This window comes from Gopherus evgoodei, chromosome 1 (assembly GCF_007399415.2).
Source record: "Gopherus evgoodei ecotype Sinaloan lineage chromosome 1, rGopEvg1_v1.p, whole genome shotgun sequence".
Lineage (NCBI taxonomy): Eukaryota > Metazoa > Chordata > Testudines > Testudinidae > Gopherus > Gopherus evgoodei.
In genome coordinates, this window is record NC_044322.1 from 114,918,053 (window position 1) to 114,944,295 (window position 26,243).

General features: G+C 45.3%; 1 protein-coding gene across 2 annotated transcripts; it reads right to left on the reverse strand.

The window, feature by feature from the left end:
• Positions 1-10,227: 10,227 nt before the first annotated feature.
• On the reverse strand, positions 10,228-25,422 carry GPR45 (G protein-coupled receptor 45). Of its 2 annotated transcripts, XM_030551722.1 has the most exons (3): positions 25,158-25,422; positions 17,915-19,363; positions 10,228-10,358 (listed from the first exon to the last, which is right to left on the reverse strand). In XM_030551722.1, exon 2 carries the CDS (start codon positions 19,077-19,079, stop codon positions 17,964-17,966), a length of 1,116 nt encoding a protein of 371 aa, XP_030407582.1. In that variant the 5' UTR covers positions 19,080-19,363; positions 25,158-25,422; the 3' UTR covers positions 10,228-10,358; positions 17,915-17,963. The 2 variants fall into 2 exon arrangements, with proteins under 2 accessions (XP_030407582.1, XP_030407576.1); XM_030551716.1 differs by lacking the exon at positions 10,228-10,358 and having other exon boundaries at positions 17,606-19,363.
• Between the last annotated feature and the right edge of the window lie 821 nt (positions 25,423-26,243).

The window sequence follows — 26,243 nt, forward strand, 5'->3', positions numbered from 1 at the left end:
GAACAGGAGCGTCACGGCCAACAAGCCCCGGCTCCTAAGTCAAAGGAGGGTTAGGCGTATGGACTTCCTTGGCCACAAAATATACTCTGCGAGGCCTCCAACTTAGTGTGGCGAACCAACAAGCTCTCCTAAGTAGGTATAACTTTAACACTTGGGTGTCCTTGGGGAAGTTTACGGAGCTTCTTCCCCAGGAGTCCCATCAAGAATTCACGGCCCTACTTGAGGAGGGTAAAAAGGTAGCAAGAACCTCCCTCCAGGCCTCTCTGGATGCAGCGGACTCTGCAGCCAGAACTCTGGCGTCAGGAGTGACGATGAGGCGTATCTCCTGGCTCCAAGTATCGGGCCTTCCCCCTGAATTGCAACAAACTATTCAGGATTTACTCTTCGAAGGCCAGGGTCTTTTCTCAGACAAGACTGACCCCAGGTTGCAAAGTCTGAAGGACAATCACATTATAATGCGCTTGCTGGGCATGCACACACCAGTGACCCAATGCAGGACCTTCCAGCCCCAGCTAATTGTCCTTATTCCCAGCCTAGGCTGTGTCAGGACTTTACCAAAAAGGCTGGCAGGGGGAATCGTCTGAGACAGTCTGGCCCTTGAGCTCAAAATCAGGTGCCCCCTAAACCACCAGCGGGGCCCAAGCAAAACTTTTTGATGGGACGCCTGAGAACGGCCCACCAGTTACCCTACTGGGTCCTTCTCCTCCTCCCTTTTTCAACCGCCTCTCCCAATTCCTCCCTGCCTGGTCCCAGCTAACTTCAGATCATTGGGTCCTGCGCACGGTGGAAGGGGGATACCACCTCCAGTTTGCTTCAACCCTGCCTTCCCACCCTCCCTACCCATCCCTTTTCAGGGACCCCTCTCATGAGCAATTCCTCTTACAAGAGGTCCAGTCGCTCCTAGCCATGGGAGCCATAGAGGAGGTGCCAAAGGACGTGAGGCAAGGGGTTTTATTCCTGCAACTTCTTAATCCCCAAGGCAAAGGGAGGTCTACGACCGATCCTAGGCCTGCGAGAAGTCAACAAATTCATGATAAAGCTGAAGTTACACATGGTATCCCTGGGGACCATTATCCTGTCCCTGGATCCAGGAGATTGGTGTGCCGCCCTCGATATGAAGGACGCGTATTTCCACATCGCAATTTATCCACCGCACAGACGGTACAGAGGAAAAAAACTACTAGCAGTTGGAGCGATTTTCAGAGATGGCAAACCGAAACTAAACCCTATCACCGGGGGGCAACCCAAGGCCCACCTACAACCCAAGGAAAGCCCCAGACCTCTTATTGTCCCACCTCACCAGTCTCCTGCAACCCACCTCGGCCCAGTGACCTCTCAGCTGGGCGATGTTTTAAATATAATGAACTGGGACATATAAAGGCCCACTGCCCCAAAAATACCAACTGATTACAGTTCATTACGCCACAATCACACCAAAGATCCCCAGGCCCAGATGCTTCTCAAATACCCTCAAAGCGAAGGGAAACCTTGAGAGTGGGCGGAAAAAAAGTTATCACATGGAGAGACACTGGGGCACAAGTTTCAGCTATCCACCAGTCCTTAATGGACCCCAAATTCATCAACCCCAAAGCCCAAGTGACAATTCATCCATTCATGTCAATATCTTTAAACTTGCCTACAGCTGAGTTGCCTGTCCAGTACAAGGGCTGGTCAGGAATGTGGACTTTTGCAGTCTATGATAATTATCCCATCCCCATGCTACTGGGGGAAGACTTGGCCAACCATGTGAAGCTGGCCAAGAGGGTGGGAATGGTCACACGCAGCCAGGCAAAGCAAGCTTCCACACCCATCCTTGTTCCTGAGCCGTCCACCAGGGCCCCTTCTGTGTTACCAGAGACCCAGACAGAGGTGGTGGAACTGGATCTTCTACCCATGAATGCTACAGCCATAGTGAATCCAGTCCCAGAACCATTGCCAGCACTGACTCCAGCGCTTGCAAACCCATCTACAACTCCAACACCAGAGGGCACCAGCAGGCCTGAACTGGCAGAACCAGCGGACAACCCTACCCAAGAGGCTCAGCCAGAGCCTGAAATATCACATAGTGCACCAGCGGAAAGCGGTTCACAATCAACAAAAACAACCCCATCACCTACATCACTTCCAGAGGGACCAAGCCCAAGTCCACAGTCTAAGGAGGAACTGATGTCTCCAGCCTCAAAGGAACAGTTCCAGGCTGAGAAGGAAGCAGATGACAGCCTTCAGAAAGCTTGGATGGTGGCACAGAGCACCCAACTGCCTCTCATTTCTTCTAACAGATCCTGGTTTGTTGTAGAACAAGGACTTTTATACAAGGAGACTCTTTCTGGTGGACATCAGGAAGACTGGCGTCCTCAAAGACCGTTGGTAGTTCCAACTAAGTACCGGGTAAAGCTCTTGAGCTTATCCCATGATCATCCCAGTGGTCATTCCGGGGTGAACAGAACCAAGGACCAGCTGGGGAAGTCTTTCCACTGGGAGGGAATGGGCAAGGATGTTGCTAATTATGTCCGATCTTGTGAGGTGTGCCAATGAGTGGGAAAGCCCCAAGACCAGGTCAAAGCCCCTCTCCAGCCACTCCCCATAATTGACGTCCCATTTCAGCAAGTAGCTGTGGATATTCTGGGTCCTTTCCCAAAAAAGACCCCCAGAGGAAAGCAGTACATACTGACTTTCATGGATTTTGCTACCCGATGGCCGGAAGCAGTAGCTCTAAGCAACACCAGGGCTAAAACTGTGTGCCAGGCCTTAGCAGACGTTTTTGCCAGGGTATGTTGGTCCTTACAGATTCAGGAACTAATTTCCTGGGAGGGACCATAAAAAATCTGTGGGAAGCTCATGGGGTGAATCACTTGGTTGCCACCCCTTCCCACCATCAAACCAATGGCCTGGTGGAAAGGTTTAATGGAACTTCGGGGGCCATGATATGTAAATTCGTAAATGAACACTCCAATGATTGGGATCTAGTGTTGCAGCAGTTGCTTTTTGCCTACAGGGCTGTGCCACATCCCAGTTTAGGGTTTTCACCATTCGAACTTGTGTATGGCCATGAGGTTAAGGGGCCATTACAGTTGGTGAAGCAGCAATGGGAGGGGTTTACACCTTCTCCAGGAACATTCTAGACCTTGTAAGCAACCTACAAAGCACCCTCCAACACTCTTGCTAAAGAAAACCTAAAGGATGCTCAGGAAGAGCAAAAGGCCTGGTATGATAAACATACCAGAGCGTTCCTTCAAAATAGGGGACCAGGTTATGGTCTTGAAGGCGCAACAGGTCCATAAGATGGAAGCAAAGGGCCATTCATGGTCCAAGAGCACTTAGGAGCTGTTAACTATCTCATAGCATTCCCCACCTCAACCCTAAAGTGTACCATGTTAATTCTCTAAAGCCCTTTTATTCCTGAGAATCAAAGGTTTGTCAGTTTACAGCCCAGGGAGGAGATGACGCTGAGTGGCCTTAAGGTGTCTACTACGAAGGAAAAAGTGATGGTGGCGTGGAAGAGGTGAACCTCTCCACAACCATGGAACGTCTGCAGCAGCAACAGATCAAGGAGCTGTGCACTAGCTTCACACCAATGTTCTCAGCCACCCCAGGATGGACTGAACGGGCATACCACTCCACTGACACAGGTAATGCTCACCCAATTAGAACCACACCCTACTGGGTGTCTCCTCATGCCCAAGCTGCTATAGAATGGGAGATCCAAAACATGCTACAGATGGGTATAATCCACCCTTCTAACAGTGCATGGGCATCTCCCATGGTTCTAGTTCCCAAACCAGATGGGGAAATATGCTTTTGCGTGGACTACCGTAAGCTAAATGCTGTAACTCGTCCCAACAACTATCCAATGCCATGCACCGATGAGCTATTGGAGAAATTGGGACATGCCTAGTTCATCTCTACATTAGACTTAACCAAGGGGTACTGGCAAGTACCGCTAGATAAACCCAAGGAAAGGTCAGCCTTCATCACCCATGCAGGGGTGTATGAATTTAATGTGCTTCCTTTCGGGCTGTGAAATGCACCCACCAACTTCCAAAGGCTTGTAGATGGTCTCCTAGCAGGATTGGGAGAATCTGCAGTTGCCTACCTCGATGTGGCCATTTTTTCTGATTCATGGGCAGAACACCTGGAGCACCTGGAAAAAGTCTTTGAGCGCATCAGGCAGGCAGGACTAACTGTTAAGGCTAAAAAGTGTCAAATAGGCCAAAACAGAGTGACTTACCTTGGACACCTGGTGGGTCAAGGAACAATAAATCCCCTACAGGCCAAGGTAGATGCTATCCAAAAGTGGCCTGTCCCAAAGTCAAAGAAACAGGTCCAATCCTTGTTAGGCTTGGCCGGATATTACAGGTGATTTGTACCACACTACAGTCAAATCGCTTCCCCACTAACAGACATGACCAGAAAGACACAGCCAAATGCAGGTAAGTGGACTGATGAGTGCCAGAAGGCCTTTAACCGGATTAAGGCAACACTCATGTCTGACCCTGTGCTAAGGGCCCCAGACTTTGACAAATCATTCCTAGTAACCACAAATGCATCTGAGCGTGGTGTAGGAGCAGTTTTAATGCAGGAAGGACTGGATCAAGAATTTCATCCTGTCGTGTTTCTCAGCAAGAAACTGTCTGAGAGGGAAAGCCACTGGTCAATCAGTGAAAAAGAATGCTATGCCATTGTGTATGCCCTGGAAAAGCTATGCCCATACGTTTGGGGTGGCGTTTCCAGCTACAAACTAACCATGCTGCGCTAAAGTGGCTTCATACTGCCAAGGGAAACAACAAAAAACTTCTTCGATGGAGTTTTGCTCTCCAAGATTTTGATTTTGAAATTCAACACATTTCAGGAGCTTCTAACAAAGTAGCTGATGCACTTTTCCCATGAAAGTTTCCCAGAGTTAACTGGTTAAATTGTCCTTGGAATGTGAAAAATCTTGTAGTTTTACATAAAGTTCTAGGAAGAAATCGCCGCCACTGTGGTTCCACAAGGTCTGAGATTTGGGGGGGTGTCATAAACAGATGGTTAAGGGTTAATGCCTCTTTTACCTGTAAAGGGTTAGAAGTTCACCTAGCCTAGCTAACACCTGACCAGAGGAACCAATGGGGGAACAAGATGTTTCAAAAGGAAGAGGGAAGTTTTTCCTTTGTTTAGAGTTTCAGTTTCAGCCAGAGTGAAAAGATCAAGGAACCAGCCTCTTATCAGAGTAGTAAGTTTTAGAAAGGAATAAAGAGGTTTGTTCATTTCTTTGTAACCTGTCTTATGCAAATTGAGCTAGAATCAAATTGGATATTTGAGTATTTTTTTTGTGTGTAACTAAATTTGTGCCCAAGGGAACATCCTCTATGTTTTGAATATGTTGTCTGTGAGAGTAGCTGGTATGCTAATCTCTCCCAGAGGGTTTTCTTTTACCTTTCTTTTCTTTAATTAAAAGCCTTTTTTCTTAATACCTGATTGATTTTTCCTTGTTTTTTTAGATCCAAAGGGATTGGATCTGGACTCACCAGGGATTTGTAGGGGGGAAAGGAGTGAGGGATGGTTAATTTCTCCTTGTTTTAAGATCCAAGGGGTTTGGATCTGTGTTCCCCAGGGAATTGGTGAAGTCCCTCAAGGCTACCCAGGGAGGGGAAAGTTTTGGGGGGATAGGGAGTGCTCCAGACACTGAAATTCTGGATGGTGGAGGCGATACCAGATCTAAGCTAGTAATTAAGCTTAGAAGTGTCCATGCAGGTCCCCTCATCTGTACCCTAAAGTTCAGAGTGGGGAAAGAACCTTGACAGCCTGCCTCCCACAGTCACGTTTTCAGGCAATGGCTTCAATAATCCGAAGTCTTCAAACCTTCCCGACAATGTCAGTGCGCACCTGCCTCAGCCTGGTAGGTCACATGCCTGCCTGCACCTTCGTGACCAAGCATGCCAGGCTACGCCTCTGTCCCTTCCAAGCCTGGCTTGCTTCAATATACCAACCACACAGAGAGAGCCTGGACTCGGTGCTCACTATCCCCAGGAAGTTTCTGGGCTCCCTAACCTGGTGGCTAGACCCCACTCTAGTCTGTTCAGGGATGCCATTCCACCCACCACAACCCTCGATGGCCCTAACCACAGACATGTTATCTCTGGGTTGTGGTGCCCACCTCGGGAGCCTTCGCACCCAAAGCCTCTGGTCGCCCTGAGAACTGGCCTTACACATCAGTGTGCGGGAGCTGAGAGCAGTCCGTCTAGCATGCCAAGTGTTTCGAGACCATCTCCAAGGCCATTGTGTATCAGTGTTCATGGACAACACAACAGCCATGTTTTATATAAAGAAGCAGGGCGGAGCACGCTCCGCCCTCCTTTGTCAAGAAGCTGTCCACCTTTGGAACTTTTGCATAGTCCACTCGATCGAATTGGTAGCGTCTTTTCTCCCAGGAGTCCAGAACACTCTGGCGGATCACCTCAGCAGATCCTTCCTGTCTCACGAGTGGTCGATTCATCAAGACGTCATCCATTCTGTTTTCCGGAAGTGGGGCTTTCCCCACATAGACCTCTTTGCCTCCTGAGAGAACAGGAAATGCCAGATGTTCTGCTCCTTCCAGGGACGCTCCCTGGGCTCCCTCTCAGACGCATTTCTGATCCCGTGGAACAGGCACCTACTTTATGCCTTCCCACCATTTCCACTTGTCCACAGAGTCCTCCTCAAGCTCCGCAAGAACAGCACCCACCTGATCCTGATTGCTCCAGCGTGGTCGAGGCAGCACTGGTACACCACATTGTTCGGCCTCTCAGTGGCAGACCTGATTCCCCTGCCACTCTGGCCGGACCTCATAACACAGGACTTCGGCAGGCTTCACCATCCGGACCTGCAGTCCCTTCATCTCACAGCATGGTTGCTGCGTGGTTGAGCCAGTCTGAGTTGCGTTGCTCTGCCTCGGTCCAGGAGGTGCTCTTGGGCAGTAGGAAGCCTTCCACTAGGATGACATATCTCGCCAAGTGGAAGCATTTCTCCTATTGTTGCACTCAGCGTAACTTAGTCCCCCGACAGTTGTCCGTTCCCACTGTCCTGGACTACCTCTGGTCCCTAAAAGAGCAGGTCCTAGCCGTCTCTTCCATAAAGGTGCATCTGGCAGCCATTTCCGCCTTCCATCCAGGGGAAAATGACCGATGAATCTTCTCTCACCCTATAGTTTCAAGGTTCTTCAAAGGATTCTGACATTTGTATCCTCAAGTTAGATGCCCAACCCCTACCTGGGATCTAAACCTGGTGCTAGACAAGCTTATGGGTGCTCCTTTCGAGCCACTGGCTACCTGCTCGCTGCTATACCTTTCCTGGAAGACAGTCTTCCTCGTCGCTATTACTTAGGCAAAACGAATATCTGAGCTTCAGGCTTTGACAGGGGACCCCCCATACACGGTATTCCATAAGGACAAGGTACAGCTGCGACCACACCCCTCTTTCCTCCATAAGGTGGTGTCCGTCTTTGATGTCAACCAAGACATCTTCCTCCCAGTCTTTTTCCCGAAGCCGCACCTATCGCATCGGGAACAACAGCTCCACACCCTGGACGTCCGCAGGGCTCCCCCCTTTTATATCAAGAGAACCAAACCCTTCCAAAGGTCACCTCAGCTCTTTGTAGCTGCCGCAAACCAGATGAAAGGCCTACCGGTCTCTTCCCAACGGATTTCATCTTGGGTAACATCCTGCATCTGCACATGCTATGAATTGGCTCACGTTCCGGCTAGCCATCTCCCCGCCCATTCTACTCGGGCACAAGCTTCATCTGCTGCCTTCCTGGCCGATGTCCCCATCCAGGAAATATGTCAGGCAGCTGCCTGGTCATCGATTCACACCTTTGCCGCACATTACGCATTGGTTCAACAGTCCAGAGATGGTGCAGCGTTTGACTCAGCAGTTTTCCACTGTGCAACATCTCGCTCCGACCCCACCGCCTAGGTAAGGCTTGCGAATCGCCTAATTGGAATCGATATGAGCAAGCACTTGAAGAAAAGACGGTTATTCACCTTTGTAACTGTTGTTCTTTGAGATATGTTGCTCATATCCATTCCAAACCTGCCCTCCTTCCCCTCTGTCCAAGTAGCCGGCAAGAAGGAACTGAAGGGCCGTTGGGTCGGCAGGGGTATATATCCAGCGCCATAATGGTGCCACTCCAGGGGGCGCCCAGCTGACCCACCAAGTGTTGCTAGGGAAAAAAATCTTCCGAGTGTGCACGCGGCGTGCGCACACCTAATTGGAATGGATATGAGCAACACACCTCGAAGAACAACTATTACAAAGGTGAGCAGCCATCTTTTCCTACAGCTGGAGTGGAGCTGGGACTGCCTAGCTTCTTCTCCCCACAGTGCCACCAGATCCAACAACTTTAGTGTGCTCCAAGTGGTACAGCTGAGAAGGTGTGAAGTGAGCTGGTAACACCAAGCAAACAGGAAGTGGAATTTCAAAAATTCCTGAGCCTTTAAAGGGTGAGAGGTGGATGCCTGCGTACCTTGGCTCAGGGCAGCAGAGTTTGAACGGCTGACCAGAGCAGTCAGGATGGGCATTGTGGCACACTTCATGGAGGCTATTTACGGTGACACAACCAAGTATAGTGTCTACACTGACACGTAGTCGATATAACTACTGCAAAAAGTTCTATGCCTCTTGTTGAGGTGGTTTTATTTTGTCGGCAAAGCAGGAGAGATTTGTCAGCAGGAGGAGGATTGTAGTGTGTACACTTCCATTGTTTTGTCAATGAAAGCTGATTTTTGTTGACAGAACTCTGTAGTGTAGACAAGGCCTATCCTTTTAAAAGGATCTGTAGACAAGGCCTTAAATATTCAACACAATTGTCATAAGTTGCAAATCCCATGTTGAAGGCTTTTCTATGGGCAAAGCAAGAAAAAGACAGAAGTACAGGAAAATTGACAGCTGCAGCTAAGTTAAATCATGATCACCGGTGAAATATATTTTGAGGCTATTTTAGACTCTCTCAAGAGACTGAACTCTGTTTATTGAAAAATGAAGAATACAAAACTTAGAAGGGTGAGAGCTAAATCAGGGGCTTCTTTACCCTTTCTCATAACAGAAGAACAAAGGCCCACTCACAACAATGAGTCTAAAACTAATTTAGAAAAGGATTTTCTTTTTGTGTACTGAACATTGCCTCAAGGTATCTTTGAAAATCTTATTAGAATTCAGAAAGGATTGGACATCTAAATGGATAGGAACATCTAGGGTTACATTAGGATAAAAATAGGAAGGGGTGTGAGCTCCTACTTCAGAATTTAAACTAACCTATGTTGGATTAGAGCATGTTAGAAGTGTAGATTATGTACAGGCTATTCAGAATTATGTCCCATTTTATGGTTCCTTTACCTCTTCCTCTGCAGCTTCTGCTACTGGCTGCTGTCTGAGGCAAGATACCAGACTAGATGGGCCACTTGTCTGATCTGGTATGGCAGTGCCTATGTTCATGATCATTGGTCTTTGCTTATTTTATCTTGAGAATGTTGGACTAGGGAGCCCAGTAAGACTGACTATATATGTACTCATTGAAGGATCAGGACTTACTCCTTTAACTGTACTGTATGCTAGAGTTCATTGCTTCACTATATGTGTGCCATCTGACACCTTAAATATAATACACAGTTTAAACTTCTCATTGTAAATACAACCAAGGATCATTTTATTCAAAGGGAAAACAACATAGAACATTACACTATATTAAGTAATATCCAAAGTACTATCCAGTTTTGCTTCCTTAACGCAAAAAGGTGAAATTGAAAAAGATACAGCAGTGGTATTAATTACATAGTAGATTACAAAGCTGGTACAACTTATTTAAAAAAAACTGCTGGGCTCTTATCAATAAAAGGGAATTGTGAAAACTCAAGTATCAGAGGGGTAGCAGTGTTAGTCTGGATCTGTAACAGCAGTAAAGAGCCGCTTTGGCTTGCATCCAACGAAGTGGGTATTCACTCATGAAAGCTCATACTCCAAAAAGTCTGTTAGTCTATAAGGTGCCACAGGATTCTTTGCTGTGAAATCTCATCACTCATTATTCTGCTCTTGACTAGGAGAATATTAAAGCGCAATATATTGAGGAACAACTAAGTGTCTTTACATAACATGTTACCACTAAAATAATAAACTGAAAATGTAAAAGGACTGGGCAATCTAGACCATGGTAGTAGCATCTTGTGCTTCAAGACCTAAAACTAACTGCATAAGGAGGAGAGTTCTCCCTGGTATTCATTGTACAGTTTGGTAGGTGCATTTTAACCTCTCTCAGAAGCATTAGATATACTTACCCCTGCCACTGAACATGAGATATAGCTGTTTTTGATGTAGCAAATCCTATCTTTATAAGAGGGAAAAGGCAGCATCTGTAGTGTAGGAAGAAAAAAAATATAGGAAAAGTGGGAGTTACTTTTAACAAAAGAATCAGTCCTTCATGCATATTAACTTAAACTCAATATCAAAAGGGGAGAGAGGAAAAGGAGGTAAGAAGGGGACACGCTAAGAGAAATTGGGGCAAATTGCTGTGTCCATTCCATTTTTTTTTTCTCAGCAGTCAGTCCTTCAGAAATCTGCAGCTATTAATCAGAATATGCGTGGACACATTTTATGTTCTGTCAGAAATAAGCTCTGTTTTTTTTGTTTTGTTCTCCTAAGTGTGTAATTGTTCCTAATATTAGAATCAGGTCTGTTCACCTCCAGGAGTTTCTTTCCTTGACCTGGTCTCCTGCCATTACAGTATCTACACCATGATGCTAATTTTTCTGTTCACCTCAAAGAAATAAAAGAAAGATACAATTTTCTCCACAGCCTGACTTTTAGATACTTAACCATTTGCTGTGTGTGTGTGTGTGTGTATATATATATATATATGTGTGTGTGTATATATATAATATCCCCACAGTTCAGTTTTTAAAACATCTCCTCTTATGGAAAGAGGCTTGTGCATTGAATTGAAATTTAAAAAATGCTGTTCTGGTTTGCTTTTTAGCAACAAAGTAAAGATGCTTTTGGAGTTTAAATCCTCTGTACTGCTCACTCACGGCACATGGTCTGCTTTTTCTACCTACCCTTATGGTAATGTTTGCTGTGAGGGCTGTTAGTGGTGGCCACTCTGTTCTGTGCAGAGTGGGGATCTGAAATTAATGCAGTTTTGTTGTGCAGAGTAATGAACATCTTCAATCCAGTGTGTTTCCTGGGGTTCCCTAAACCTAAAGCTCTTGGTAACTTTACTCTCTGCAAGGCTGTATTAGGAAATAAACCATGAGACATAGCACTCAGACTCATAGGTCAGAAGGGACCAATCTGATCATCTAGTCTGACCTCCTGCACAAGGCAGGCCACAGAACCCCACCCTAAATGCAATAAGCATAATAATTGATAGTTCATCCCAATAATTGGCAGGGGCTTGGACACCTGCCTGCTTGCTTAAAATGCCCATTGTCAGTACCCTTTTCGAAGATCACCACCTTCTCCTTAAAAAGGGGTCCTTCACATTGCTGTGGTCATCCCCATAAAGAGTACTGGTTGCACCACAGCTGTGATCCAGCGAAAGTTCAGCACCCTCAGCTGACACTCAGCCACTGATCTTGTTGGCACTGCAAACCCAGCACTGAGTTTTGAGAACCTGGGCCCTCCAAAATGCAGAGCAAGATAACCTTCCATTCCCCTTCTGGTGGCACAAGCTGTAAGCATGCCTTCCCTAGACTTTGGTGCCCAGTGTCTGGAGGTGAAAGGTATTATTTCAGCCTCGAGTGAATTGGTTTTTTCCCCTGGTACTGTCTGCTTAGGGATGTAAGTCCATAAATGAACGCACAGGCATTTACAGATGAGGAAAGAACTTAAAAAAAAAATTAGCATTTGTCACCCATCCATATTGGTGTTTTTTTCCCCCCTTCCTGCAGCAGATGGACATTGCGGCATCTGGAGGGGGGTTGAGGGAGAAGTCACTTTTGTCCCATGGACATGTAAACACTTTCAGGTGGCAGTGGCAGCATTGCTCCAAACTTTTCTGGTCATCAAGGTTGACATTAATTTTCACTGTGTCATTTGCTTTGTATACGACTGTCATCCACGGGAAGTTTCCCCATTCCTCCAACACAGGTTCTGAATTCACACCCCCAGAGGAGCAGGATCACGACACCCAGGCCAGCAAAAACAGCACACAGGAGTGCATCGTCTCGAAGGACTTCCAACTTTTACAGGGTTACTACTATAAAATGTAAAGCAAAACAAACCTCTCTCCTCCCTTTATAGGGAGAGTAGTGCTAGATATTTAAGCTAAATCTATAAACTTCTATTCAAACCCATGTTGGTTTCCCCCCCCTTTCCCTCCCCCCTCTTTTTCTCCACGAGTGGCCTCTTGAACTTTTAACTGTTCTTTGAGCACCCAGCTGAAGCTCAGCAAATTCATCGGCCCTCATGCGCTTAGGGCAGTGTTTCTCAAACTGGGATCGCTGCTTGTGTAGGGAAAGCCCCTGTTGGGCTGCTTTGTTTACCTGCCCCGGCCGCTTGCGGCTCCCACTGGCCACAGTTCACTGCTGTAGGCCAATGGGGGCTCCTGTCCCTATCATAGCATTGAGAGGAGAGACGGGGGTGTCAGCTGCTCTTGCAAATTAATTTGCCTTTGGACACCTTCTAGGGTTGCCAATCCTCCAGGCATATTAATTTGCAAGAGCAGGTGCCAACCCCACTCTCCTCTCGGTGCCAGGAATAGTATAAGAGAGCCCTGCAAAATCCTCTGGGATCATGTATTCACTGATCAAAGCCACCACAGTCTCCAGATTGAGACCAGGGATGCCAGCTACCCTAGCCAGCCATCCCAAAGCTGTACTCCACTTTAACAGGCCAACTGATTTCCCTGCTGCCCTTCCTTGGTTACTCCCTTGGGGCCCAATTTTCCTTGTTATGGTGTTTTATTATGGAGGCTATGGGTGGGGACTTCTGCAACTTTGCCAGTGTTTCACACAAGGGACTATACAGGGACTACCCAGTAGAGCCCAAGGGAAAGGGAAGCTCATGGGACCATCCCTGTCATCATCATCATAAGGAGGATATAAGTTGGGGTCTTCTTCTAACCCATTGACCCTTCCCAGTCTACGACTTCCTGTAATCGCAGCCGCTATTCCCTTCTGCTCGTCCCACATGGCTCTGAGAGCACAGCTGTGTCTTTTACCTTCCCCATGATCTGCCTGGCTCTTATCCTGGGATTCTTCAGTAAAGCTTTAACCTCGCTACTATCAGTCTGCTTCTGCAACACAAATACTTCCTGCTGCAACCTGTCATTCTCTCTTTCTCTCTCTCTCTCACTGTCGCATGCTTGCTGTTGTGCTGTCTGAGGCAACGTGGTTGCTCTGAGGGGATCTGATTCGGCTTTCACACTGGCTTTTACTTTTTCTAACTCATACCCTCTCCTTACCGAAATCTCTCTTTGTCTAATACTGTCACTGCCACCCACATTCCCCTCCGGACCCGCTTCCCCATTGCTTACAGAGCTCCAGGGCAGGTAAAGATTCTGAATGTCCAAAAATAATTACCATGTTTCTGTACAAAATCAGTCAAGCTGTTACCTAACACCATGCCAAATGTCTCCATCTTTCCAGAAGTTCCCTTTTGTTTGGGCATAAGTTCTCAGTCAGCCAGGTCACTGACCTGAGCTCTGGCAATTGACATGCAAGCTACAACATAGGAAGTGCAGGGAGTGATCCTGTCCTGCTTTCCTCTAATTCCTACTGTAACAAGATAAACTGTTTATGTCAACCATCTACTTCCTTGCAGCGGTCCTCACTGCGGCCTCTAGATGTGTTACCTGGGGCTCTCTAAACCCAAAGTGCTCAGTAACTTTACTCTCTGCAAGGTGGTTGCAGAAAATAAACCAAGGGAGATGCAGTACCTCCCTCTGCTATATGGCTGGCATAAATCACACAAAATCAAGTGCTTTTACTTAAAGCCTTCACTTTATTAATAGTCTCCAGCACTCGCACCAGACTGCCTTTACTCGAAGTCTCTGCTTTATTTAGTCTCAAGCACATACAAACACAAAGCTGTACATAAGGCTACATTTTAGTCATAGGGATTTTTAGTAAAAGTCATGGACAGGTCATGGCAGTAAACAAAAATTCATGGTTCATGACCAGTCCAGGATTGTACTATATACTCCTAACTAAATCGTGGGGTGGGGAAGGCAGCCCAGGGGCACCGCAGGTCCTGGAACAGGTGGCCCATGGGGACTGGGGGGGGAGTAATGGGTGAGCAGGTGGTGGTGTGTGCCCTGGGACTCCTGCTGGTGTTGGAGGGGGTGTAATTGGCAGGGTTGCCAGGCTCCCTACCTGGCTCTGTGCCTCCCTGGAAGTTGTGACATCCCTCAGCTTCTAGGCAGAGGTGTGACCAGGCAGCTCTGTGTGCTGCCTCCACCTCAAGCACGGCTCCACAGCTCCTATTGGCTGGGAACCACTGCCAATGGGAGCTGCGGGGGCGGTGTCTGCAGGCAGAAGCAGCACACACTGCTGCCTGGCCACGCCTCTGTCTAGATGCTGAGGGACTTTGCCACTTCCAGGGCGCTCCCCACACTGAGGTAAGCACCTCCCAGAGACCTCACCCCCTCCCAAGCCCCAACCCTGAGGCCCGCCTCCCACACCCACACTCCTGCTGCTGCTGGCAAGGAGAGGAAGCACAGCGGCCCAAGACTGCTCAGTGGGGCCAGCCGCACCATTCGCTGCAGAAGTCCCAGAAAGTCACAGAATCTGTGATTTCTGTGACAAACTTGCATCCTCAGTTATACAGCACCCCCAAAACACTAGATACCTATGGCTTGGAGGGGTCGCGAGTGGTCAAACAACAAGGTCCAAGTGGCCAGCTATCCACCTGTCACTGGGATTTCAAGAGATGTCCAGAAGGTCAAATCCAAATTCCTTAGACCTGTTGAACCCATTTTTGTTAGTAAACAACATATCAAGCAAAGAAAAACCATTAAGCAAGCACTTTTTAAGCCATTAGTTATATAGACGTGTTTTTGCAGTCTTCAGTCTCATGCCTCACCCCCACTCCCCCCTACACACACACACCCAGAAGCCAAATACAGATAGCTTTCCTGTTTTTCAAGGGATGCTTACCCCAGCACATCGGTGAGGACATAGACTCAGCACATTCCATGTGATAGCTGTCTCCTCCTGCCCAGCTTTGCCTTAGTTAAGCAAAGTTCCCGTAAAAGCCTGCTCAATGAAATAAGCGGAATAATTGATAGTCTATCCCAATTATTGCCAGTGGCTTGGACACCTAGCTGGTTGTTAAAAATGCCCCTCATTGCAATGCATCCCTTTAAAAAGGTTTCGTTTTTAGGTTGACATTAGCTGTAACATGTCCCTATCTCAATGCTCAGGAGAGAGCAGGCTCTCGCTAATCACTGCTTTAGCTCAGATGGTGGCAGCCTTTGCTTTGCTGTTGAAAGTCCTATGTCTATCACCCCACAGACCTAGAGAGGACGGACTGTTACAGACACATGAAAGTGGCTTTGTCTTCCTAGTCATAGCACATGTAACTTTTCAGGAAGACACTGCAACTGCAGTTGCATTATGTACACACATGCCTTGGCATTTTCAAATCAGTCAACCAAATGTCCTCAAAATTGTGGATGTCGCCTTTACTAGCTTGTCCTGTGAGCCAGAGTCATACATGCTACCAATCTACAATTTGCTCAATCACATCATTATGCACAGCACTGCAGTGCAGTCTGCTGATAGGGTCAATGTGATTGTCGTTTCACATTGTTGTTTGCTACTTATATGATGTGCATTTGGAAAAGTCCACTGGTTCCAAAAGACCTTAGCATTGGTCCTTAACTTGTTTTTGACGGCTGGAACTAGTCTGGCCATGAAAAATTTGCATTTGCATCAAGTGTAGAATAGCTTTGGCTGTGCTACCTTGCAAAAAATGTGAGGTTTTCAGGCCATCAGCTATTATACCTTAACATTAACCACTACGTTAGAATGATGTTCAGATAATTTGGAGTACCCTACTTTTCCCCAAACCTGTAGTTTTAATTGGGTATAGATTTTAAACGTATCCTCCACTCTAACAGGATGGTAATTGAAATTTTTTTATTTTTTTTTTTTTACTGTACAGCCACCCTGAAATTAGACATTGCAGCCATTTTATTTTAACTATATAATTGTTTCTCAGTACTTATGCAACCTTCCCCAAGAGAGGGGATACTGGAAAGGACACCTCTGTACTAGAGCTGAGAGACCGTGAGGCTGGGCTGCCTCCGACGGATTTTAGTTAGTAGTAATTTTGTAGTCTTTCTATAACTAAGATTTTGTACCACATGGTTTTCCACTGAAGTTTGATTACTCATCAATAGTTTCCCTCAATGTCAGATGTTTTCTTGAATTATTGTACCAAGGCTTAAATTGTTCTTTTTTTGGGGGGGGGGGAGGAGATGAGGGGGGGAAATGGGATTTTTTAAAAACTATCTGCCAATCCCAGTTATGTACCTAACATGAGGGGAGATGGCTTTAGGTTGTGAGAAACAGGAATACTAGGCAGCATTCCATACAGATGGTTTGCTCTCTCAGCAGCTTTTGATCATGAGACGATGCTGGTCTTGACTGCATGGACTAGCAGCACTGAGACTGCTTTAGAGCAGTTTAGTTTGTGTATTTGAATCTTTAACAAAACAGGTTACTGCAAACTAACGAATGCACCACGGCTGAGCAATTTAAAGGTCACTTCTGGCATGACAATCACATATCCGCCCCAGCTGATATGCATAAACAGGGTCATGTGGACTAAATAAGGTTTCCCTTGCTGTTCCACCTCCTGCCACTAGGGAGTCCAGACTTTTTCCTTTGTCTCCCTCCTCACTGCTCTTCCTGCTATCTCGATCCCCCAGAGCAGCATATTGCAGCAATCAGCATGAAGGAAAAGCTAATCAGCACTGGCTACTTCATATGGGTTCTCTTGTACATCTACCTCTTGGTACATGTGCCTCTTGGCCCTGAACAGCAACACCACCACATTCCCTACCCCAGGGACAGGATCACGGGGAGATAATGTGCATGGCATGTGGGAAGAGACCAGTCTTGGTGAGATACAGGATCCAGCTTGACAAACTGGGGAAGTAGGACAGGACCAGGACAGGACGGTGACAGAGGAAATGTTGGGAAGTAGAACTGGAAAACAAAGGCCTCTGCAGGGGGAGAAAGGAGTAGGTCAAGAAAGAGTGATGAACACAAAAGGAAATGAGTGTGTGTAACCAAGAGAGGAGAGAATGCTGAAGAAGAAATAAAAGATGGACAGGCTACAGGTCAGTGGGTGAGATTGGAAGCCACGACTTCAGCACTCTATTTCTGCTCTGCCATAGAGTGACTGACGGTGTGCCTGAGGCCAGTCACCTCCTTTCTGTGCCGCAGTTCTGTGAACACATGACAATCAAAGATGAACAGACTCAACGTGACACTGCAGTTACACCACTGTACAAAACAATTGTTTCATGTCTCATTGCACAGGAAGATGAGGATTCAAATTCTGCCGTGATTTGGCAATGAACAAAATTAAAAACATTTGTTTTTGTTTTTTGTGTTCTAGAGCTTGGTACTCTAGACTTACTACACTCTCATTTCCACTTGAGCTGTGTGATGAAAACAATAGTTATATTTTTTTAAAAAGGAGGCTATAGGCTTTCAGCTGTTACCAATGTATTGTTATTAGAAGGACTATATTTTTGGTCACAAGTGATATTTTTACATGGCATCAAGTATTGCAACATTATTGCACCAAGTGGTTTTAATTCAAGCAGTACTAATGAGTTATTTGTAAGCTTGGGGGAAGTTAGAAATGCAATCTTAACACACGGAACAATGGAGCATCCTTTTAAAGATTTGTGACAACTGTAGAAAGTAAATAGTAGAAATGAACTATTGCCTACTTTAACCAATCCTTTCATAACTTTTCCCTCACTGGCCCACAGCTTCTTCCTAAACAGCTGACTGGCTCTCACTACAGATGTATATTGTACTTGGCTGTATTCTCCTCTTTGTTCGTCCAGGCACTTTAGGAAGGATCTTGAATGTTTTAGGCATGAATTCCATGCAGGCCTCACGGAATTTCTTGATTCTCCAACAGTAGACGACAGGGTTAAACACTGACTTGAGGTAACTCAGCCACAGGATGTAGGTGCTGGTGATGTAGAAAGAAGGGCTGTAGTAGAACTGTCTGCTAAACACAGAGAGCAAGCTGAAGACGGTGTGTGGAAGCCAGCAGAGTGAAAAGCCAATGAACAGAATGAGAATTGTAGTGAAGGCTCTGGTTTTGAAGCTCATGTCCACATTCATCTGCTGAGGCTTCTGTAGTCCCATGAGGCCTAGTTTGCTCACCTGGCTCAAGCAAAGGCTCTCAGCATGGTTGTGGATCCTAAGGGCATTGCGCCGCACAGTATTTAGAATGCAAAGGTAAGAATACAGCATGACACTGAAAGGGATGAAGAAAATTGCCACAACTAGCATCACGACGTAAGCTCTGTCAGCAGGAAATTCAGTGTACCCCAGAACACATTGGGGAGCTCGGGCTGGTACTTCCACAAATGTCCATCCAATCACTGAAGGAAAGGAAATGCAGAAGGACAGTGCCCAGGACATGGCGATGATGACTTTGGCACGGTAAGGGTTCAGCTTGTCTTGCCGTTGAACGATAATTAAGAAGCGGTCCACACTAATGATCAAGAGTATAGAGACTCCTTCCAAGACAAATAACCAATACAGCATAGCTGATATCCGACAGAAGTGAGCCCCGAAGTTCCAGTTCACTGTAATAATTGTAACTGTAGTAAAAGGCATGCAGAACAAAGACAGCATGATATCAGAAAAAGCCAAAGTTGCTAGCAGCAGGTTGATGGCTGAACGCATGGCTGGCTTTTGGTAGACAATGAGGCAGACAATGGCATTACCAAAAAGTCCAATGGCAATCATGAATACCATTATTATTACCAACAATATCCTGAGTGGGGCAGGCAGAGCTGTGTAACCGGAGCTTATGGATGGGATACTCTCATTGAGAGCAACATCGCTATCTATGGGAGTGTCGTTGCATGCCATCACTGACAAACCTGAAGTAGGAGAAGGAAGAGCCAAAAAGTGTTCCTGTTAACTCTTTGATTGTTGCCATTATTTCATCTTGCCTGCAAGAAAAAGGCCATGGACAGATATTTGCAGATGGCTGTGATAGATCAATGGTTAAAATAGAAGTCTGTCTTTGAGGAAATATTTTTCAGATATCAGGAGGGCTGAACAAAAGCTAATATTTAGTAAAGAGCAAGTAACTTCAGGGTTTATTGGAGTTGAATCCATCTTCAAGTATATTTGCTTGGTGAATCTCTGACCTAGAGAAAATAGGAAGGTGAATCACAAGTCATTCTCTGCATCTGTTCAATAACCCTGGGATACATACAATGATGAGGATTAGATTCCTTTAATCTTTATATGTAAAGATAGTCAGATGTCCTAATAGCACATGCTTCCAGTGTTCAATAAAAGGTTTACATTTTCTATTAAGACCACCATTAGATACAAGATCAGTTTTATGTATTAGATATGCTTAGACCCTCACATTACCTGGACAGAGAAAACAAATGACTGAAGTTTCTGGATGTTCGAATGATTTTTCAGGTTTTCACTTGGCAGGTCTTATTTCCAAGTTTCTGTGGTCAGCTCCACTGTGTCTGTTTGTCAAATAGAAAGTCTAGTGTACGTCTTCAAATCCTTCCTGAAAGCACCGTGTGGGTTAATATTCAACTATTAAACTCCCCTGCCTACTCCAGTGTCTGAGGGTTGGTAGGATTAGAAATGCTAGAGAGGTCACAGTCATTCTGTGGTACTGAGCACCATAGAAGTGCTGAGGGAGAAAATAAATGAAAAATGGAAACAAGAAAAATAAGCCCCTGAAATGTCCAGAAGACACCTGATTACAAAGGAGAGGGAAGTGCTCTCCCCTAGATTTTCTTCTTATTCCCTCTCTCATCCCACAATTATGCCTTCCCTGCCCTTCATAGCTGGGTGCCTTTTACCTGTTTATGTTCTTGTGTAAAACAGCACACAACCCTATTCTGCTAATAGCAATATTACACTGGGCTAGATTCACAAAAGGACTTAAGCCTCTAACTGCCTTCTATTTACCAACACATTATATATACACACATGCACCACATTAATAAGTGTTATACACAACTAATACTGTCTACATGATATTAAATATGACTGCTGTGTAGTTAGGCTACCTGACATATATCATGTTCTTCCTGTAATTCTGTTCACCTATGCCCAGAATCCCACAACACTTTGCAAAGGTAAAGTCAGCTTTGGCACTGGAAAACAGGAAACCTGTTAAAGGCAATATACAGTTGTCATTTGTCATGGTAGAAGTATAGTGGTACCTGCATGGAACATTGGTTTGGAATACAGTACCCAAAACAGCAAAGGAAAGATACACCATGGTGCCAGAAGAACAAAACAAAAAGCTGGTTGGTTAAATTTAGTCTCTGGTGACACAGAATGCTCTCTAACTTGTAAAGAGGTTATTGTATCTATGTAGTCTCACATGCATGATATGGGAGCACTCCTGTGAAAAGTGAACTGCGTGTCTTTAGACAATAAGTGACTGCAGCTTGGTTATTTGGTCTCGTGAACGTTTTTAATATCGAACCACAAATGCAGTCAAGATCACTTGGCTGTATTTTGAGAAATACAAGTTACGAGCCTAAATCTCCAAATCGGGCCTGACTATGATTCAAAATCCCCCCGCTCAGAAACCTCCAGACTTTATAGGTGCCTAAGCTCTCTTGGCACCTAAATTGTTGCACTAGAAGTTCCCTAGGCATCTATGTTTCCACATCTTCACATGCTCACTGCAACTCCATGCTCAGTGTCCAGATGCCTGAGCCCTAGAGTGGTACATGAACTGGAGGATGACAGGCGTTCCTCTACCAAGCTTGCTTGTGGGGCCCTAGCTGGTAAGTGTGCTCAAATTCACGTGGTGATTCAGATTCTATAGGCATGCTTACACAAAATGGTGTGGGGAGGAAGAAGGAGAGCCCACCCCTAACTTTTAGTCCAGTGGTTACTCACATTGGAAGAGACCTTGCTTCAGGTTCTGCCTACTTGTGAGGAGGAGAGAGGATTTAAACAGGGATTTGCCATCTCTCAGCTGTGAGACTCTTTCAGTCTCTCCTGTTGAAGTTGTTCCACTGTGAATAAATAAGAGTCACTGGCTGAGTGCACACCAGGCTGACTGTTGCCTAGTTAGCCCCTCTCTTCGTGTGTCATTATATAATGCCTGCATCTGTAACTTTCACTCCATGCATCTGAAGAAGTGGGGTTTTTACCCACAAAAGCTTATGCCCAAATAAATCTGTTAGTCTTTAAGGTGCCACCGGACTCCTTGTAACATGGATATCTCGATACAAAGAAATACAAGTTACGAGCCTAAATCTCCAAATCGGGCCTGACTATGATTCAAAATCCCCCCGCTCAGAAACCTCCAGACTTTATAGGTGCCTAAGCTCTCTTGGCACCTAAATTGTTGCACTAGAAGTTCCCTAGGCATCTATGTTTCCACATCTTCACATGCTCACTGCAACTCCATGCTCAGTGTCCAGATGCCTGAGCCCTAGAGTGGTACATGAACTGGAGGATGACAGGCGTTCCTCTACCAAGCTTGCTTGTGGGGCCCTAGCTGGTAAGTGTGCTCAAATTCTCGATACTTGTTGCCTAATGGTTACTGCACTCACCTGGGATGTGGAAGAGCCATGATTGAGTTCCCCTTCTGTGATAACACTTTATTTATCCCCATTAGAACAGCTTCTACAGGAGAAATTGAGGCCACCCACAATAGACTAGCCCACAGCTCACAGGTTAGGGCGCTCAGCTGTGCTGTGGCAGATCCCAGTTCAATTTCCAAGCGAGGGGACTTGAACCAGGTGTATCTTTACCAGTAGAACTGCAATCAGAGGTCCCCTGTCTCCTGGAGGGACTATTATTGACTGGACAATAACAATGCAGGGAGTTAGGCTGGAAGCAATAAGGTTAGAGCTGCCTGGAGAGTTTAATAAAGTTCCACTTGTTCAAATAAACCTGCATTCAGCATCCCTCTGTGAAGGAAACAGCAGCTGAGTACCCTAAGCACAGGACTAAAAGTTACAAGGGAGGTCTTCCCTCTCCTCCTGCTGTGTGCAACAATTCACTTTAGGCACCCGTCTCAGTTGTGAAGCTTCAGACTTCAGCACCTATCTCCCTGACAGCGGTGGGCTTAGTACACACCCCTCGCAGTGGCATGCTGCCTAGTATGCTGGCTTTTGTGAATTGCCCCTTCACCATCTAAGGAGTTAGATGCCTAACTCAGGCTTTGTGATGGCAAGGTGTTCCTGTGATTTTTATAGGCACCTAAGTACCTTTGTGACTCTAGGTTTAAGTGATTCCTTGGGATTTGGAAAGACTTTCACTGGTAGCTTTACTTCTAACTGCGGTACCCATCTAAATTATTCTGTTAATATTTATTCAGGGTCCTTCCCTCTGCTTTGGTGGCTGTGCTAGTTCATAAACAGGCTTAAATATTAGATAAGCCTGTGTGCACCTTCCAAATGATGGAAAAACTTTTGATAACTAAATAAAAAAATGAATTTCCAAACCCTTGGCTAAAGTCTGGGAAGAGCATTTGCTCTCTATAAGTAAATGACTGAAATGGCTTCCCCATTCAGGTCCATTATATTAAATGAATCCATTAACAGTGTTTCAAAGTATGTGAACACTCTGCACAGGCACACATATCACCTTAGGCTCATTAATTTATCTTTTGTAAAATTAATAAGACTAATTTCAATGCCACAGCCAGAATTTCCTGTATTTTACCTCATCTACATTGTTTCCAAGAACTCAACATTTCAGTCCTGAGTTACTAGTGCTTTATAAAGACAGAGAGCAAAAATGTCAGTCTGCTACCACTGCAGTAATCACTTGAGTTATTGTTAGAAAAGCCATGAATAATCTGCTTGGTCTTCATATTTTAAATTGTCCTTTTTTAACGTTCAATACTGTTAAGATCCCCTTTGTGAGGCCCCCAGGTCTGCATGAGGGTGGATGCCTGAACCAGGCCCTCCTCTATCCATGGGCGAGAGCTGACAGAGCAAGATGGAAGGTGGGAGCACCGAGTCACTGCAGGAAATAAAGTACAAAAATTGAGTAAGGTGGAAGGAAGGAAAATGGCACTAATGAAGCATGAAGGAGGGTAGTCTCACCCCACAGCAGAAGAAAGAATAAGGAAGAGGAGAGAGAAGCACAAGAAAGGAAAAAAAGGGAATAAAGAAAAGCTCAAAGAAATATGTGCACGCCCTCACACACACCTCCTACCAAGCACACGTAGACACACTGTAACAACATGAAACTATCTCTCCATACCAGGCTGTGTTCTGGGAATGTCTTTCCTGGCTAGAGATAGTCTCTGAGCAATAAAAGAAAGTTGTCCACAATGGCCAAATGAAGTTATTTTTGATGAAAAATCATGGGTTTTTTTTTTGACAAAAATGGAACTTTTTGCAAGAAAACAACTAGTTTTCATTGATATTTGGGTGGATTTAATCAGAAAACAACTTCTGATTTTCCACAACTGAAAATGGCTTGTTTTTGTGATGAAAATCCAGGGTGAGATCCCCCCTCCCCTTTGGTCCCTTTATGTCACATAAAAGGCACAGAGCCACAAAAAGAGACCCTAAAAGCCATTTTCCAGGGAGCACTACAAGGATTCCCCTGCACAGGCATGGAAGACAGGCAGCCTTCTGTGTACTGGTTCCCAAGCCTGGGTGCAGGGAGTATGGTGGGGTTGTGATAGGGGTGGAGGCAAGGGATATGATGGGCAGGGGACTGCAGCACTTCAGAGCTTCCAGTCAGCACTGTAACAGAAGACACCTATGTCATCTGCCAGTGCAGAAGTCTTACTCACAGTTGATTTTCTAGTCCTTTCCTCAGTCTAATTTTCTCTGTCTCAATGGCTGGCACTTTTTCTTCCCTGATAGATCTAACTGTCAAGAAATATTTTTTTGGTTATCCAGCCTAAGTTCCCTTTTCTTAATTTCATTCTGTTACTCTTAATTATGCATCATCTTTTCCATCCTCAAGGTCATTGACTGCTCAAATATTTGTAGATGCTTTTGTGCCCCTCTTTCTATACTTAATGGGTTCATGTTGCAGTGGTCAGCAGGCCGGCCCAGGTCACCAGCGTAGCAAGCAGGTGCCTGGGGCAGCCAATGAAGAGGGTGGCAACACATCTGGCCATTCGGTGGCAACTCGGCCGTGGGGCTGTCACTTCCTCTCGGAGCGAAGGACCTGCCGCCGAATTGCCGACGATCGTGACTTTTTTTTTTTCCGGTGCTTGGAGAGGCAAAAACCCTAGGGCCGGCCCTGGTGGTCAGTGAATAGTCCTGTTGCAAATACTGGACCAAAATACATATCTGTTTGACAGTGGTTAAGTACAGGAGAGTTGAAAAGAAAACATACTTTCACATATATTTTATAAAATGAAGTATTCATTGTAACAAGGTTTAACTACTAAACCAAATGTTATTTCAGGTAGGACTGAATGAACCTCCCACTGAAATTTGGAGTCTTAGGTAAATTTACTTTGTTAAGCTTCAGTCTTCATGCACTAAATCAATTAAATACATTATGTCTTCTGAATGTCAAGAGAGAACATAGATGAATGGTCTCTACTCACGCTGCATAATTAATTTCTATTACTGAGAGATCTACATCCGACCAGCACTGAAACATTACCCAGAGTCTGGTTTCACTCCACTAAGGAGTATGTACTCTATAGTAATTTTTACTTATGTCCATTGACTCCATTCCACAGTTCTAAATAGAAACAATAAAAAGAAACAAAAATAAGATTCCTCAGGAGAGTGGATGATGCATGGTTCCTCTGCAATGTGCTGCACCAGAAAATGGCAGCAGCTTTGCAGCTAGCCAGACTCCTAGAAATTTAAATATGCACTAAAAGCAGTTGCAAGTGACATACACCGCATATACTGTAGCACAGAGCGAAGCAGCTGAGAGTTAATGTAGTCTGAGACTGCATTAACTCCTCTGTCGATCCTCAGCTCTTTGCCACAGGGACTGAACATAGCCTACCTGGTTCCCCGCCCTGGTCCATGCTGTCCCCACATGGGGATCTAGAGGTCTTCAGAAAGCTCTTTTCAGATCCAAAGATGGAGGAGATGGTGCTGCAGCGCAGCTGACTCTTCCTTTTGCTCAGAAGAGGTCTACATGTGGAATAGACTGTTTTCCTGTAAATCCTAGGGGAATGATTACTCTCTCACTCTCCTATATACAAACATTCTCAAAAGAGGGTTCTCATTTGCTAAATCTAGGAATTAACTGATGTCTTCCTTGCTGTCATAGATAGAACTGGCTCCCTTAATGCAACTGCTGTTCTCAACCTTCATCTCAGTTGTTGCCAAGGAAACCAGATCAGTACATTCACAAACAACTTCGTATAACCAGTTTTGCCCTGGGAATCTTGGAACTGTCTCCCCCCTCCCCTTTGCTGAGGTTCATTTATCTAAGTTGACTATTAAACCACTTCTCCAAGCTCCTTTTATATGGGAGGGGCTGCAAAATGCAAGTAAATACATCAAAATGTACATTAAAATAAAGAGTGAGCACATGCGTGTGTATGTGCACCATCTACCTTTTTTAACTCTGGTCAGATCTGGCTTTTTCAACCTCAGTGGAAGAGGGTGGTTTGGACTGAACTGGTTAATAAGCCATGATACTGGAGATACGTAATGGAAGAAATTTCTCAGTAGTACTAAAGCAGAAGAACACCAAAGATTCATCAACTCCAATCCAATCCATTAAAAAAAAGAAAAAGAAAAAGAAAAAAAGAAAAAAAAGGAACTTATTTATAGCACCTAAAATATACCAGAGGGCAATAACAAGCCCATTTAATGCACTTGAGACAGACTTAATGCCATCTAATTGCTGCACCTGTACCAACGGCAGAAGGAAAAACATAATTAAACATCAGAATTAGAAGTAAACAATCTAATAATAACTAGATCTCCAACAAACAGAAAGGTTATAGATGATTCACCCAGAATCTTAGAGTCTAAATAAGTTTTTGTGAAAATGAAAACAAGGTGATAGAGAAAGAAAAAAGTAATCAAACAATTCAACGCAAAGAATAAATGAATCATCCACATATGCTAAGCCACC

Excerpts from the sequence above, each read along its gene's own strand:
- GPR45 (XM_030551722.1), bottom strand. The coding sequence starts at position 19,079 with ATGGCATGCAACGACACTCCCATAGATAGCGATGTTGCTCTCAATGAG.